The sequence below is a fragment of the Labeo rohita genome, chromosome 8, assembly GCF_022985175.1.
Source record: "Labeo rohita strain BAU-BD-2019 chromosome 8, IGBB_LRoh.1.0, whole genome shotgun sequence".
Classification (NCBI taxonomy): domain Eukaryota; kingdom Metazoa; phylum Chordata; class Actinopteri; order Cypriniformes; family Cyprinidae; genus Labeo; species Labeo rohita.
Window position 1 is genome coordinate 14772081 of NC_066876.1, and position 18268 is coordinate 14790348.

The window sequence follows — 18268 nt, forward strand, 5'->3', positions numbered from 1 at the left end:
TAATCAAAAAATGAACATTAAGAACACCCATGGACAAAATATAAGGCAAATTTACTTTATTTGGGTGAATACAGCATAGTTTGAGACATTTGAAGCTGCATTTAAACTGCATTTTGGAAGTTCACACTTTGGGGCACTATTGAAGTCCACTATATGGAGAACATTCCTGAAATGTTTTCCTCAAGAAACATAATTTCTTATTGACTGAAGAAAGAAAGACACGAACACCTTTGATGACAAGGGGGTGAGGAATTTATCTGTACATTTTTGTTCTAGAAGTGATTTTCTTCTTTAACCCTTTGAGCAGTACGGTCCCACATATGGGATTTAGAACGTTCGGTGACGTCGGTAATTAGGCTAGGTATCTGATGCGCTCCTCCCGAACCTTGTTAATAAAACATCATTTTGAGTTTGTAAAATACACACGGATGTCTATGGAAGCAGCTATAACAACCCATTCAAGTATAATTTGTGAATTGAAGACATGGTAAGCAAGTGTGTGAATATTTTGAATAAAAAAAGGAAAAATGAAATAAAATATAGGTCTGTCATACAGCGCTATACTGGCTGCGTTGTGTCACGTGACAATCATGACTAGTCGCCATGGAAACAAAAAGAAGGGAACCTTCTAAAATAATGGTCGCCTAAAAAAAAAAACTCACTCTGGGGGGGCCAGATAGAATATTTTAAGCTCACCAGTGTAAGGGTGGTTGCATGGGATGTATTGTAGGTGAATGTGTTAAGTGCAGATTAGAACTGGTTTGGGGTGTGAGACTGGATTTTTCAAACCGGTTATACAAGATTGCATCTCTAGGTCAGTAAGCATCCTCTTTGGTGTGAGGAAGCTGTCTGACTTTCTGTGCGAACCATGATTTACACTGAACGATAGGAATGTGCTGGTGGGAGTGTTGGGTTACTCCAATTTAACAGGGTGATGTTAACAGTGTTAGACATGCAGGAGCGGATAATATATGATTATTTTTACAATTTTATCACAACTGACAACATATAGAATACTCGGAGTCAGATACGCAAATTTAGGCCTATGTTTTGACTTCACTATAACCTGATTTACTGATAACGTAAACACGGTTACTTGCATTGTCAGGTTACCGATGTGAAAAACTGATATCTGTGAATTATCAGCTTGTCTGATCAGGTCATTCATAGTTGTGTTAAAAATGGTTTGATACCAAAAAAAAATCAGAAAGTTCAATCAAAATTTCAATCAACAACTTAATATCTAAACTTTTACACTGAAAATAATAGTTTCTGACATTCCTCACTTTGTTACAGGAATGAAAAAAAGGCATTCATTAAAATAAGTCATTACTAGTGTTTGGCAAAAGCATAAATAGTCAAATTTACAGATATGTTGTTTTAGATCGTGGTGAGAGAGTTCAATTGGACAAGTCAAATGAGTCATAGAACTATTTTGCAAAGTATAACAAAAAATGTATTATGTCTCAGTGTATTTATTTGCAAATTGGTGAGTGGTTATACAGCAAAAGCAACAAGTCATGTTGTGCTATTTTGTCCAAAAATGGATCCTAAAATACTAATGTGTCCTGTTAATCAACATTGTGATTAAAGTAACAATAGAGGGATTGTACGTCAGACTGCCTGAGTCTCCATTACCAGCCAGCCCAATGATTTCCAGTGTCTCTTCCTGTAAAAAATAAATAAATAAATAAGCAAACAAACTCTGTCATACCCAGTTTTGCTGATTTAAAGGGATAAAATGGCACTAAACCACAAAGCACACTTTAAAAAACAAGAAGAGGAGAGCAATACCACACAGAAAAATAACACAAACAATATTTAATATAATCTAATGAAATCAAATATCTAATCAAATAATATAACACACACAAAATAATAAATACACAAGAAACAGTAAGTGGTCTGCCCTTTAGTGAAAGTACACTGCAGTAAAACAATTCTTGGCACTCAATTCCCAAACCAAACTCCATCTGAATACAGACGGAATTTGGTTATTTAGTGCTCATACACAACTGTCAGCCCATAGGAGGTACCACAACATATATATCTGCCCCACCTCCCCCACATTAAGTGGAAACACCATCATTTATGCCTTCTTAGTCAAACAAACTCTATCATACCAAGTTTTGCTGATCTAAAGGGATAGTTCACCCAAAAGTGTAAATTCTGTCACAATTTAATCTAAAACCGACACTACAAGCTCCCACAATTATTTTCAAATATTTTGGATGTTTGAGGTGATTATTAATGATTATTTCATTCTGTCTAACCTGAACAAAACTTGTCTTTTATAAAAAAAAAAATAAAAAAAAAAGATGAAAATTTCTGATACTGTCAAGGACCCTTTAGATACTCGAAAACTTTCCATTTATCAAAAGTTATAGTGGAAAAAAGTTCTCCTATTTATTGAATGTACTTTTGATAGGCAAAATGAATGTGTCACATCACCAACGTTCCCTTGAAGTATAGAATATCAGTTAGACAAACCGCAGTATCTGTCAAAAGAGGACATAATGTTATCAGGAATCAAACGTGAGAGCTAAGTTTGTATGTGTCTTTTTATATCTGTTCACATCGAATAAAACCACATTCCCTGGCATTCCCAGCAACATGACCCGCTAAGGACCAGCTTAAACCAGCATCAAAACATACCTACCAGCATATGCTGTTTTTTCAGCAAACGATTAAGTCATCAATTATTAGTCGTCCAAAAGGTGGACTGACGGAGAGCAAATACTCTCTCAAAAACTTAAATGTGAGAAAATAAGATTGCTTATTTCCTGGAAGTGAAAATAAACAAAGTGTTCGCACCTGGCACAGCTTCAAGTGTGACCACTGAAGGGCTGCACTGTCGCCTCTGTAAATGCAAACAGGACAGATCTCATTCTGCAGTGTCAGACGGAGGCACTGCCGTTCAGCGCTGCACTGACTCATTTACTAGAAGCTACACTTGGACTCCAGCCGATATGTAACGTGTTAAATGTCACAACTACTTTAAACGAGGCATTCCATTGTATTGACCGAATTTTGCTGAAATGCTTTAATGTGCATCGTGGATGGTATTTTTCAGTCTGTAAGGAACTGAAGGGTTGATACATCAAATGGTCGTGTCACAGATTTCCGGAGGCATACATTCCAAAACACGACTTAAGTAATTGTGAGTAATTGTGCTACAGGTGTTCAGTTGCGTGTGTATCTTAAACACAGAAACCGGTTTGTTTTTCCATCTTGCTCTACCGAATTTTGCGTGTCTGCGTCGTTTTTTAATCTCTGTACGGAATATACATATCAACGCATCTATGTCGTGAGTAAAGAATTTTTCTATTTATCTTTATCTATTTTATCAAAGTTTTCATTTGGGAATATGATCAGCAACAGTGATGATTCAGAAAGAATTTTGTTGACTTCGGTCGGTCAAATGAAGCAAAACATAATAAACAATGTCTACAGCGTAATGAAATGTGTTGAACACGATTATTAAAAATGAGGCTTAGCGAGGTCTTTTAAAAGAATCTACTTTAAAATGTACTGTTTGTATTCATGTTGGTTTCGTGCATTAAAAAAATTAAAATAATATACATAAAAAAGAAAGACTCTAAAATGTATACTTCATCGGAAAATGAGAATAAACAATAATTCTTTACAAATATTTATTATTATTATTTAGATTTTGTTAAGTTTCTTCTATCTGACCTGAACAAAACGTGCCTTTATAAAAAGATCAGAATATGTGATCTTGTGGTATTTAAATGATTTTGACAGTCATGAATAGAGGGGTCTTTTCTGCTTCATGTTTTTCTGGTCATATAACAGAAAAGCTTCCTGCTTCCTGGTTGCATCAATAACTTGATTTGACTGTTGACTATTTTGCGGTTAATAATAATAGATAATAACTGTTAAATCTGTTATTCATTTTTTTAAACAAAGTTTTTAACAAATAAAACTTGTAAATAAATCACCTAATAGATAATGAAAGCATCGGGTGTGACTGGCCCTGCAAAAAGTACAACAGTTACAAAAACCACAATGATGGAATGCACTGTAACAGGAAGTGTGATTAATTTATAATTAAACAAAAATCTAGTTTGCTGACCTATGAAAAAACAAATGAAATCCAAGATCCCATATATATATATATATATATATATATATATATGTTGTAACAAATATCATTTAGCAAATACCGTTGCTTATGATTTAAGTTTTTTAGATCGTTTTTGACATTTTTTGCTTTACTCCACAGGAACTAAAGGACAGATGGAAAAAGGCAAATTTAAAGTGCTTCTTTCACTATTTATTATCAGTATAATTGGCATGCTAGTTTTTGTGCACCTTAACAGTCCTACATATTACATTCAAGCTCCTCCAACAAAAAGAGCTCCTCCACCAATAAAAGCTCCTCCATTAGAAAATAAGTTAAAAATCCCAGAGGCTTCATATTCAATAACGCCCATCAGAGGCTCAAAGCATTTTATGGTGTCTGCGTTTATCGACCACAGACTGGACGGGGTCATTCGAGTCATCAGCATAATCAACAGAAGCAGTCTTCAGCCACTGTACTGTGTTTACTGCAGCGCCAAACAAGTCTGCAAAACTGTTCACACTGATGTCCAGATACACAGCGACCACTTTAGATTCCCATATGGTGCCTCAGATGTGATTTGTAAAGGTGAACACATGCAAAATGCGACTCATGTCCTCATAACAACTAATGAGAAAGGTTCAGCGGATCTCAAAATGGAATATCTGCCAATAAAAAATAAGGTCGTGCAAGAGACTTTCAAGTTTAACTTCACCATTTGCATCTCTAACCTTTTTGGAGACTACAACAATGTACTGCAGTTTGCTCAAACGATGGAGATGTACAAGCTTCTGGGTGTACAGCATGTGGTCGTCTATAAAACTAGCTGTGGACCGGACTTGGAAAAGCTCTTAAAACATTATGAAACAGAGGGGATGCTGGAGATCGTTTCATGGCCTATCGACAAGTTTCTGAATCCGTCAAGAGGCTGGAACATCAAGCTGCACAAAGGAGACATTCAGTATTACGGTCAGTTAGTAACACTCAACGAGTGCATTTACAGGCACATGTACCAATCCAAGTACGTTCTCCTGAATGACATTGATGAAATCATCATGCCTTACAAACACGCCAAGTTACCACCTCTTATGGAGGACCTCCAGTCTGCTCATCCCAATATAGGGGTGTTCCTCATAGAGAACCACATATTCCCTAAAACACAGTTTGAGGAGAGTGGGAAGTTCAAACGTGCAGAATGGAAGAATATTCCCGGTGTCAATATCATGGAGCACATCTACCGAGAACCTCCTCGAAAGAACATTTACAATCCCACAAAGATGATTGTCAACCCAAGGAAGGTGCAGCAAACCTCAGTACATTCCACTTTGAAAGACTTTGGAGGCAGTTTCCATGTACCGTTTAATGTATGTAGGATTGTACATGTGAGAGTCCCACTGCAGGGGCGTCTTACCAAAGAGCAACTATCTGTGGACAAAAGAGTTTGGGACTTTGAGCAAGAACTGATACAGAACATTGACCAAACTTTAAAACTTTCTGGTTTCCTTTAGGTTTCCAGTTGACATGTTTGTATAGTATTAATGTAAATATGCAAATACAGCCAAAATGGTATAGCCAAAATTGTATTTTTGTAAAAACAGGATGTTCATATTATTATTATTATTATTAATAATAATAATAATAATAATAATAATAATAATAATACACTGGTAACTGAGATGTGAAAGCATGAGTATTTGTCAAATGATGTCAAGCCAATATTTTATGCAGAGATCACAGTATTTGGTAAAAAAAAAAAAAATGGTAATACAATAATATGCATGGTTATAAATTGCAAAAATGTATTTTGCTTACCCCATTGGCAAAAACTCACTTAATTGTTTTTCTGAAAACAAGACCATTTTTACTTGTCTAGAATATTCTGACTGGAAACAAGACAAAGATGTAAGTAAGAAAAGCATTTGCAGTGTACTGTATGGAGTTGATGAAGGAAAATATGTTAATATTCTTGAAACACATCAAATTAAAGAATTTTGTCAATGCCAGAATGTTTTGTCTTTCTGTGTGGTTCATAAACTGAGAAATCAAAATTCCCTTTATCTTTTGACAGTTGTACTAGGTCTTTGATCATTGTACTATAAAACATCCTCTAAGTTTCAGAACTCAAAACTTTTTTGTTAGTCTAAAAACAAAAACAAAAGGTTGAGGAAGTGCCACTTTATGACTTAAGAAGAAGAAGATCAACGCCTGCTTCTACATTGCTGCCTGTTTAGCCCCGCCCACCAATTCAAACTACATCACTGCCTATAGCACCGTCCACCGATTTATGCATGCCTATCAACCCTACAAAATTTTTCCCAGGATTCTCCCAATCTAAGGGTTTTGGGTTGACAGTTTATAAAAAAACGTAGTTCTGGGTTTTTTAGCTTGTTTGCTGTACACCTTGTCACATAGCAGCCTTTAGACATTGTTCTGTTTTTTGTTATAAGTCAGAAATGACAAGGAGGCAGCTTCCCGCAATACAAAGTCAATGGAGAGCGTTGGAGTGTCCACCACAACACCACACTCCACGCCCCCCACTGGGTGTGGCTTTCAGATTATGTTGCTCTGTCTCTATTAGGTTTACCTCCAGTGGGCATAGTTCTTAGCGTAGTTTGACACGTTGAGCTCTGCTTTTGTGTCCTTAAACAATGGTTTTTTGGGTCAACAGCCTATAAACACGTAGCTCTGGGTTTTTCAGCTTGTTCACTGTACACCTTGTCACTTAGCAGCTTTTAGACCTTGTTCAGTTTTTTTGTTCAGGGTTTCTACGGGTCTGAAGAAGTGACATTTAAGACTTTTTAAGACCTTTTTAATACCACCTTATACGAATTTAAGACCTAAACCTGTACACATTATACTACAAACATATATGTAATATTTAATGTGTTTAATGTAAAAAGCAAACTAAATTTCATTGCTGTCATATGATATGTATTACTACGATATACAGTGAACTTTTCATATCAGGAGACAATATTCCACACAAAATATCCTGACAAAAGATTTTTGGTAGTGTGAACAACTTATTCTGAAGCAATATTTTCATCAGTGTTCTATCAGCTTTTACATACTTAAATCTGCATATTTTTATTTAAAGTAGTTATTAAGGAATACTTTTAAACATACTAACCTACCAGTAGATGGTGGTAAGTCACTTAATGAGTGAGCATTAAATCGTTCATTCAACTGATTTCTTAAAAAAGGCTGAATCACATGGTAACAAAACACTACAGAGTGTTGTGTGGAGAATGTGCAATACTTCTGCTGTGATCCTTGTTTGGCACATTTTTTTATTGGTGAAACAGAATAAAACAGTAAATATTGTGTCTAAAATGTAAGTAGCTTAATTATTTGACTACTTGTTCATTGAACTAAAATCAATGTAAAATTTGCAGTCATGAGAATAAGCAAAATAGCTCTCTTGGTATGTTACTAAACTATATCATGTTATAAATAAACTACATTTTGAACTTTTACCTCAGTGTGTTTCTTCAGAGTTTTTTATGCGTGCTGTCACACCCATTTATTTTGAAGTCTCTCACAAAGAGACAGGCAGCGTGAACTTGATACCAAACATACACTATCCATTAGGAATCATTCTTGCGTTTCGATGCTTCGCTGGTTGTTGTTGTTGCTGTTTTTTTTTTGGTCACTTTAAACTGTTTGTCAGGGCGGGCAAGTAAAAGAAATAAAAACTTTAAACTAGCTCAAAGGCTGATGGTTAGCTGTAGCTCGACCTCTATTTATTATTATTATTGAGAATGAAAAGTTCTCCGGTCTGTCCAATGATTGTAAACAGTCATCGGGTCCATCAGACTGAAGATATTTTAGCAGTAATGTGACCAAAAATATTAAGACCTATTGAAGCTAAATTTAAGCCATGTTAAGGCTTTTTAAGGCCTTTTATTAGGAAAACATTATTTAAGACATTTTAAGACTTTTCAAGGAGCCGCGGTTTGTTATAAGCAGTGTTGGGAAGGTTACTTTCGAAATATAATAGGTTACAGATTACAAGTTACTCTATTTAAAATGTAATAAGTAGTGTAACTTTCAATTACTTTATTAAAGTAATGTAACATTACATTTGACTACTTTTCAAAATTTCTAATATTTTTAACTGTTAATCATTTTGAAACATTTAAACCAGGCAGAGTTAACCTTACGGTAGCACTCAAGACTGATTACTGTCAGACATTTAAAATCCTTTATCACTTGATTTAAGATTATAATAAGTAGAGGATAATATACGTTTTTATTTTGCAATAACAACTGGCTGGATGTGCATTATCCCACTTATTACACAGCTGCTCGCCACAAAAGCAAATAATTAGACACAAAACACTGATCTGAGTTGAAATATTTGAATGCAAAGCTTCCATGAAGAAATCAGTTGCTAGCAAGCAGCAGGTTGACAAAATTAAGAAATTGTACACATAATATTGAATTGAGACTTAATATTTTATTAGCTAACCAAACACAAAGCTTTCACCAAGAAAAACTATCAACCGACTTAAGTTGCTCAGATGAGTCTGTGTTATTAGCTTTTACCAGTTGTTATTGGGAAATAACATGACTGACCAATCAGAATCAAGCATTCCACAGAGCCCTGTAATAATTTAATTTAAAGCACAGTCACCACAAATTCAGACTTAACAGCTCTTTTTTACTTTGAGATCATTCTAAGGTCAAATACAGATTTGAAATCATAATCAAACTGTAACTAATTACAATTACATTCAGTTTGTAATTAAATTACGTAATTCCGTTACATGTAACTAGTTATTCCCCAACACTGGTTATAAGTCAGAAATGATGAGGCAGCTTCCTGCAATACAGTCAATGTAATAGACTTTATACTTCACTCGCAGCCCCGTTCATGCCCCGCTCACACTACAAGCCACATGCAGCGACAAAGTGACACGATCCCATTTATTTCAATGGAGAGCTGGCGATTTCCGGTGACAAGAGCGACAGCTACCGTTGGCGACCGGATGGAGTGTCCAGCGATGCGACAAAGTTCAGAATCCCTCAACTCTATGCAAATGAAGAGCGACTTTCGGGAGCGACAGCCAATAGGAAAGAAGAAGGTAGAGCTCACGTGATCCTTCTCCACTCAGCCTTAAATAAACATACACAATGGAAAAAAGTAGGCTCTGCTTCTCATTCGTTTTTGTTTGTATGTACAGATTTAATTTATATTTATATTATATTTAGTCTTTTGCCTCCAAAATGTTTGAATTTAGCGGCAAGAAACCTGATTCGCTGTCAAGGCAACCAGTAGTGAGAACAATTACATGAGCTCTACCGTCTTCTTTCCTATTGGCTGTTGCTCCCGAAAGTTGGTCAAATTCAGAAGTACGTTAACCGTGCAACACATGCTGTTGTTTACATCTGAGTATCTCCAATATGGCCCGTTCACACTACAAGCCACACGCAGCGACCAGGTAACTGACCAAATAACTGACCAAATCATGACCAAAATGCAAACCCTCTATTTACGACTTTGGTTGCGTTCATGTGTTTTGAGCTCATATACTATATTTCAGATGTGACTTGAATGCACCATAAATTACAGCAGCATCCATCTATAAAAGATGTAGGCTGTCAAACATACACAACTGTTAGTCAAAGTGGTTGTTTACTTCCAAGCCTGCAATAAGTCAAGCCTATTCAAACAGAGAGTTCTGATGGGGGGGTCAAAACAAGACAGAAAATAGCCTATTACTTCTAAATTATGATGTATTTTAATGTAAAAATCTAGATAACATTGTAAGTGGACCTCAGAGAACAGTATAAAATACAAAACAGGTTTATGACCCCTTTTGCTTATGTTTATAAAGATTTCATGTCAGTGACTTCTCTTTTATGAATGCACTGTGTGATACAGACCAGGGTAGAAATACAAGAAAAACTGGTAAAATACTGGTAACATAACCTATGATTGCATTTGTTTATGCAAACTGCAAGTGACATTCAAAACATGATAGTCATATCTAATGCAAACTAATTGCAACCACAGAAATACAGCATAGGAGTTATATGGCACTTAGAATCATAGAGCTTCCTGCTGTTTCGTGTCTCTCTATATCATTTTCAACCTTATTAGCTCATTTATGCACAACAACACATTATGAACTGAAATGTGCATATGCAAACTTTCACGTAGCTTAAAATGTGAATAAACTATAATTGAAAATAAAATCTGTTAAAATATGTATTTAACAACCAGAAGTGAAGAGAGTAACTGAGAGTTTGCCTTAACCTGAGATCAAACCTGAAACATACACTCAAAACAGAGGCATTTTTATTGATTGATATGTATTATTTAATGCTGAAGCAGCCACAGTGAAGATATTAGGATACTGAATAGTTATTCATATTCATACACACCTAAAAAGGTGTTCAGGTAGTTTGTGTACTTGAACCAAAAGACATTGCTGTTTTCATATAATAACACTGTTGTTTAACAGCATAATACCATATGTACATGTGCAGAGACAGCGCGACATTTTGGTTTATCTGCACGAGGTCATTTGGGAGCTCTGCCTGTTATTGTTTTATTTCTAAAGTACTTATTACTTTTAAAAATTAACGTTTAAACATCCAGTTAAGCTTTTGGGCTTTAAATTGGATTCGTGACCGTGTTTTAATCAGCAAGTTACCACAGGAGTGTCAGCCCTTTATACAGACTGGCATCATACAACACACAACTGGTAAGAAACTTTTTTCCCCTCTAACCTGCATGTCTTAAATTTTATCTGAGTAAAAAATGACTGTGGAATGATGTTTTGCTTGTTAGTGGTTACAGTTTTAGCCTGAGGGTCAAACCGGCTATTATCTGCTGCTGTTATTTGCAACCACACTTTTGGTTTTATCTTACCGAGTAGACTTCTAAATATTAACATTATAAAGAGCCAGCAAAGCATAATTTGATGAAAGTAACTGAAACATGTCCCAAACTTCATCTAAGCAAAAAATGCATGTGTATGAACAAAATTCATAATTCTTGCATGATTACTGTGAACGTACTCAAAACGCTGCTAGCGATTGCAAAAATAGCAGCAGATGGACAAAGAATCTGTCGGGTTTTATTTTATTTTTAAACATTATTTTCATTTTTGTGGGGGATGTCTGTAATTAGTTAACTAGAGAAGCCATCTATTCTTTACATTTATGTTTTCCTTATCCTTGTAGTTCAAAGGCTGACTTTGTAGAGAAGCAGATGACTCATTCTTTAAGAAAATGTAAGTTTGCCTATATTGTTTGTTCAAGAAATAATTCACCTAAAAATTATTATCTCATTATTTACTCAACCTTGTGCTGTCTTAAACTTATAGGACTTTCTCTTGGAGGACAAATGAAGATATTGTCGTGGAGAACTGATGTCTGTTTTGCCCATATGGAAGACCAGTGGGAACCAAACCTTCGAGCTCCAAAAGGAACATAAAGGTATAATTAATTATCAGTAATTTTGTCTGGTATCAAAATATCAGATGAAAGAACCACAAATTAGAAACTGGAATTGCAAAATGCAAAATTGTTTTCACCCAAACAAATGATTCACTCCAGAAAACTGGCTAAACCATGCGATTAATTACCTTTATCCTCCATTTACTGTATATCTGTTGGTATTAAAGTTTGGTCCCCATTTTCTTTTGCATTGTAGGGACAAACAGACATCCCATCTCCATTAAATATCATCTATCGCGTCATCAGAGTTTAAATTAGCATACGGGTAAGTAAATAGGAAAATTATCAGTTTTGAATTCTACTCTGAGTAAAATAGTTTTATTGGCTCCAGTAGAATATTGCAACAAGTAGCACATTAGTTGTTTTTTTTTTTTTTTTTTTTTTTTTTGTCATTTGCAGATACTGTTAGCCATTTTAAATTGTTTTCTTTACTAATAGATGTCTGCCACTCCTTCTGACCTTGAGAAACCTGCCTGTGACTCCTAGCTTGATCCTTCTTGGTAAGTATATGTCTGCATTTTGTTTCACTAAAACAAAGCTCACGCTTCAGACTGACACTAGATTCTATTATCAGGAAAAGATCCACCTTAATCTGCCTCATACTAGAATCCATTTATTATAAATGCTGCATGTATGACTTGTGCAGTGCATTCTGAGACTTCAGTTAAAGGAGAAGTCCACTTCCAGAACAACAGTTTACAAATATTTTACTCACCCCCTGTTCATCCAAGATGTTCATGTCTTTAATCGTAAAGAAATTATGGTTTTTGAGGAAAACATTTCAGAATTTTTTTTTCTCCATATAGTGGACTTCATTGGTGCCCTGATTTTGATCTTCCAAAATGTAGTTTAAATGCAGCTTCAAAGTGCTCTAAATGATCCCAGCCGAGAATGAAGGTTCTTATCTAGCGAAACGATCTGCCATTTTTTGTTTTCGAAAAATAAAAATTTGTATACTTTTTAAGCATGAAAGCTTGTGTAGCACAGGCTCTGGGATGCGTATCCACGATGCTACGAATTAGTGATGGGTCATTCTTGAACGATTTGTTTGAACAAATCTTTAATGTGACTCAGAAAGAACGAGTCGTCTCGGGGAGCGATTAGTTCAGTCGCGCATGCGCAACATCCTATTCTGTACTGGAATTAGTTCACCTGTTTTGAGTCTTTGGGTTTTTCTAGTCGTTCGTTCATCTTATGAGACTGTAACGTGATGAACGAACGACTCGAACCCGAAGACTCGAGAGATGAACTAATCAATTCTCTTTCCGGCTCACACTACATTGGTTAATCTTATGAAGCTGTCACATGACTTGAAATGACTTGAAAAAAGATTTGTTCATTTTCCTGAATGAGACTCAAAGGTCCGAGTCGGTAAAATGATCCGAACTTCCCATCACTTCCCATCTAAGCTCATCGTCTGTGTACTCCAGCTTAAAAAGGTAGAGTATGGCAAAAAACTCTTATTTATAAAAAATCGTATTTTCTCCTACAACTTCAGAATCGTCTGACATCGTTGTACCTTTTTGTTTGTAGACAGCGTTTGACATACTTGCATTTTCTTAGTCTTTCCGTGTTCGCTTTGTAAACACTGGGTCTTAGTTCCGCCTACGTTCCGCGTGACCTTTCAACATGATTCAGTAGTACGTAGCATCGTGGACGCGCATCCCAGAGCCTGTGCTACATAAGCTTTTGTGCTTAAAAAGTATAGAAATTTTTATTTTCTGAAAAAAATGACAGATCGTTTCACTAGATAAGACCCTTCTTCCTTGGTTGGGATCATTTAGAGCCCTTTGAAGCTGCATTGAACTACATTTTGGAAGTTCACAATCAGGGCACCAATGAAGTAAATTCTATGGAGAAAAATCCTGAAATGTTTTCCTCAAAAACCATCATTTCTTCACGACTGAAGACAGAAAGACATGAACATCTTGGATGACAAGGGGGTGAGTAAATTATTTGGGAATTGTTGTTCTGGAAGTGGACTTCTCCTTTTGGTTATCAACTAGTTTTTAGTTAGAAAGTTTAATTTGACCAATACAAATTATACACAAGAATATGTTCTAAAGCTTTTCTCCTCTTATTTTTCAGATACTTTATTGGAATAAATCCAGAAAAGAGGATCAAAACTGCATGGAGAAAAGAGGTGTCTAAAATAACTGGAAAAACTGCAGAAGAAGACCCAAGATGATGAAGAACATCAGTCCAGAAGTATCTCATTCTTAACTCAAGCTTATGCTGTCTCAAACCAGTAGGACTTTCTGTTAGAGGACAAATTAAGATATTGTCATAGAGAAATGTTTGCCCATACAGTGCAAGACAAATGGGAACCAAACCTTTGAGCTCCAAAAGGAACATAAAGGTATGATTAATTGAAGACACCAGTCATTTCATCTGATATCTTTTATAAACAATTGTTTAAAAAAACACAACAAAAAATAAAAACATTAGCTGGTGTTCACTGAAGCCTGATTTGAGAGTACCTTTGTATTTTATGAACAAATAAAGACTTGCATGCCTGTTTTATGGAATATTGTAAAAGTTTATCTAGTGTTATATCAGAATAAAATAACATAACATAACTTGACTTTGTTCTCTTTTGTAATACAGTCAAATTGAAAATGCAGGGTATAATATGCATTGAAAATTGAGATCATGGAGTTACGAGTAGTAATTTAACAGATATAAGCTGCTAAATTACAGTTGTATACTGTAGATGACAAAACGGCATTTTGCTGTTAATTTCAAAAACAGTAGCACACTATATTTTTACAATATAATGCTGGCAACCACAGCTGCCAGTAGATTACCGTTTTTTTTACAGGGAAATGTTTACAGTGTATGTAGTTTAATATATGACTGTGACTTTTGATTTTCATTTTGTTCTTCTTCCTCCCTACAGGGGGTCTATGGAAGCCCTATGAACTGTAAGTAGGAAAATAATGAAATTTGGCACACTTGTTTGGTGACTTTTTTCTTCAGTATCACACAAACTAAGAACTCAAACCGTTGCAGTCTGTCAATCATATAATGGCAGTCAATAGGATCCACGGCTTTGAAAGTTTAAAAAAAAACATACACAGACAAACCCAAATTAAACCCTGCGGCTTGTGATGATACATTGAGGTGTTCAAAACAATTGGTCTGTGCAAGAAACTGAATCGCATTTATATAATTTTTTACCTCTGATCCACCGGAATGTCCAACTGTCCTGAGCGCGTTCACAGTCAGTGTGCTCTGGCATTTACAAGAGCAAGCAACCATAACTTCAGTCGATCAGGCTCAAAAGTTGGGAGTTGGTGAAAAGTCAACACTCCCGGATGAGTTCACACAAGCAAACGTGATCTTTTAGTTTTTAATCGGTTGCAACAATCACTCTGTTCCCACTCTTTTTCGGTGATCATTTTCCAGGACGTTTTCAGGACATTTTTATTTTAATTATGGTGGGAATAAAAGACAGAGGAGAATACCCTAAAGTAATCCTCTCTCGAGACGTCTTTAAAAACATGTTTACAGCCATGAATTAACTATAAAATAAGCTCTTTAATATCAGCTCTTAATTATATATTACAACAAATGATTTTCAGAACCAATTTTAGTACCATAGCAAAATAAACTAAATATATTGGAAATATTAAATTATTTTATTTACCTATTTGAAAATAAAAATAAATTAAATTAGTTCATTATTTATGCTAATATTTTTTAAATATTGGCAAGTATCCTTCAAATATTTTCAGTTAAGTGTTGCTTTAAAAGGGTCAAATGAAAAATGAGTGGATTCTGACTAATTAAACGACTCTGATTGGCCATTGCATATCACTGCTCAAGTGATATAAATATTCACGGAAGTGTTTGAAAGCAGCCGCCTGAAGCTGCAAGTATGAATTGAGTCTTGGTACTACCAGTACTGCAGTACTTGTTACGTTTTTAAAATTTCAATATTGACATGGTACAGAAGTACTAGTAGCCTACTTTTGACAATAATCAAAATCATTAGTTAACAAGTTATTGAATTACTGAAATAATTCTCTTAAAGTTGAACTTTAGATAGAAGGTTGGAAACATATCAGTGTTCAAACTGTCAAATGTCAGTGATGCACCAATCTTGATTTTTTCATGGCCGATTCGGATTTTTTACAAGCAAATTCCGATTTGTTCATTTTTTCTTAAAAGAATGAAAACTGCATGAACATGATGTTTTTTGCTCTATTATAGGGCAAACTTTTTAGAACCATTTAGAATTAGAGGTAACCACTGCATGGTTGGGCAATAATTCAGTATCAATATATTTCACAATATAATTTTTTTCAATAACGGTGATATGATTTTCGATATTTCAATATAAATTACCAGTGTCTCTCATACATTGATTGACTTCATTGCATAAACATGAGCGCAGCACATTTAAAAATCTAAACGTGGCGTGAGTGTTTTAAATGAATGTATCTTTGAAGGGAAGAGACTGTCTTCAGAAAAGTTTCAATGACATTTTCATTTTATCTAAAAAAGTAGTGTTCATGAGCGCAGCGCTGCTTTATGTACAGCCGTTACTGGGGAAACTGATGTTTCTGACGCTCCAAAAGCGCCTCTTACTGGCAGATAATAAATTTGTATTTGAAGGCTAAATACAAATAAAAGGTGAACATTAATTTGTTTGTACCATTTTTTTTGTACCATGGTTTTACAGAAGGAGACTTGGCAAATTCATTTTTCAGACGTTTGTATAGACATCTGTTGTGAGAGTTCTTTGCAATAATTCTGAGGCTTTTAAAAATGTTGTTCATATCGACATCGGAGTTATATCATAGCCAAATATATTGTGATATAAATTTCGGCCATATCATCCAGCCCTACGATCCAAAGAAAGCTTCTACATACATGAACAGTTTCTGATCTAATTTCAAAATCTGAAGCAAAAACAGAATGGTCTAATGGTCTGTGAAATTATGCTGCATAAAAAATATCTGCAGGAAACAAAAACAGATCGACAGCACACTCTCTGACAGCAGGTGGGACAAAAGTGATACAGAATGGTTGCCATAGTAAACAAAGCAGCACCAGAACAGAGATCGGCTGAAATAAAACAAAAGAGCTGATTGCTAATCACGCATTTGGAGCAGAAACTGGCCAGTTACGATTTATGTCAGTTCTGCTACTAGCATTATTTGTTTTGGGCTTGGCTAAAGGAGAATACAATTTCATTTTTTTTTTTTAAATAGTAATTTTCCAGGACAAAATACAATGTCTGTCCGACGTTGGGGACTAATGTCAGCGTGCAATATCTAAATCTTTATAAACATTTTAGGAGTACTAGAGACAGTTTCAGGTATTACTTGCTTTGTTTTGATTGTGATTGAACGGTATTTGTACATTAACTTCTGTATATTATCGTTTCTTTTGAAACGCTTTCATCTAAAACTATATGTTTAAATAATATTTGTTGATAAATATATGTACTTAGCTATGAATTTCTTTGCAGCTATTTTTACCCATAAACTGGATCAAACAGTGATGGGAAAGCCACCAACATTTTAAAATCCTAAATCAGAGGATTCTCATGGATATCCTGACATATTTCTTGAAAGGATTAAAAGGGGATGATGTTTAGTGACAAAAAGATGGCTCTGTTTACTAAAATATAATTTTTTAAAAGAATTTTATAATAATCTACATTTCAGTTTCAATGAGTTCCGATGAGCAAAGAGAGCGAAACCATATCAAACACACTCGCAATAATTCATACACACACACACACTTATTCACATATAAGAGTACACTCATTAATGTACAAGAATATACTAATACAACATATAAGTAAATATATCTAAACATAAAAGTAATCAGATTTAATGTAAGAAATTAATTAGTGATCACGTAATGCTGAAACTGAAGCCTGGTTGAAATGTCAGTGGGAAATGACTAGACGTTATCCTGACCATTACTATTACCACAAAATGCAAAAATAACCGCAAAACAGTAAAAAAACAAAAGAACCCAGGCAGAATATTTTCAAATAATAGTAATATTAAAAGGTGCAACGTATTTATTATCCTGATGATAATTCATTAATCCATTAACATTCCGCTCCACAAGAGGGCACATAAATAGGTGCGAATCGAGTTCATTTACCAATGCTTCTCTCGTGTCCTTTAAAGCAACAGTACATCCTCTGCAGTCTTGCAAGCTCAGTAGGGGTATTTGGATATGGAGATGTAGATAATAAAGATACTCTGGTATGTTATGCGCCCCTGGTCTGACAGCGTAGTGGCTTGTACCCGAAGTCGCACCAGGCCGGGCCAGTCTAAAGGCTTTACTGTGAATATGATGCCTCTTCCTGCTTCGTCCTTAATGCCGAATGGTCTCACTCCATTTTCTCCTCCTTGCTCCAGGATGGTGAAGGATGTGTGGTCTTGGAGAACGCCCGATTCGGAGAAAGCTGACAGACGGGCCACGTTGTGGTGAGCAGGTATGCCTAGAGGAAGAGTGAGGAGCTTGTATTGGAGCACAGGGAAGCCTGTGGAGCCACAATCCAGTCTGGAAGTGCAAGGTTTGTAGCAGGTGCTGGGGTCAAAGCAAAAGAGCAAATGTATATGGGTCAGTAAGAGTGTCCATGACAAAGAATGTCGGTCACACCACGCCTTTGGACCAGTTTTCCAGTTTCCAGTTCTGGTTTTTTAAGAATATTATAGTAATAAATGTAATAAAAAAATAATT

The 18268-nt window shown here is 35.3% G+C and overlaps 2 protein-coding genes across 3 annotated transcripts in view; one reads left to right on the plus strand and one right to left on the minus strand.

Moving 5' to 3' along the window:
• The first annotated feature begins 2596 nt into the window (after positions 1-2596).
• zgc:194839 (glycosyltransferase family 92 protein) lies at positions 2597-6251 on the plus strand. Of its 2 annotated transcripts, none has more exons than XM_051118001.1 (2): positions 2597-3307; positions 4247-6251. In XM_051118001.1, exon 2 carries the CDS (start codon positions 4261-4263, stop codon positions 5590-5592), a length of 1332 nt encoding a protein of 443 aa, XP_050973958.1. In that variant the 5' UTR covers positions 2597-3307; positions 4247-4260; the 3' UTR covers positions 5593-6251. The 2 variants fall into 2 exon arrangements, with proteins under 2 accessions (XP_050973958.1, XP_050973959.1); XM_051118002.1 differs by having other exon boundaries at positions 2597-3160.
• A 10774-nt stretch (positions 6252-17025) lies between these two features.
• The window catches only part of hmcn2 (hemicentin 2), a 94950-nt gene continuing 93707 nt past the window's right edge, over positions 17026-18268 (minus strand). The window contains 1 exon segment of the mRNA XM_051117996.1: positions 17026-18115. Coding sequence (XP_050973953.1) covers positions 17740-18115 — 376 coding nt within the window. The 3' untranslated portion in view covers positions 17026-17739.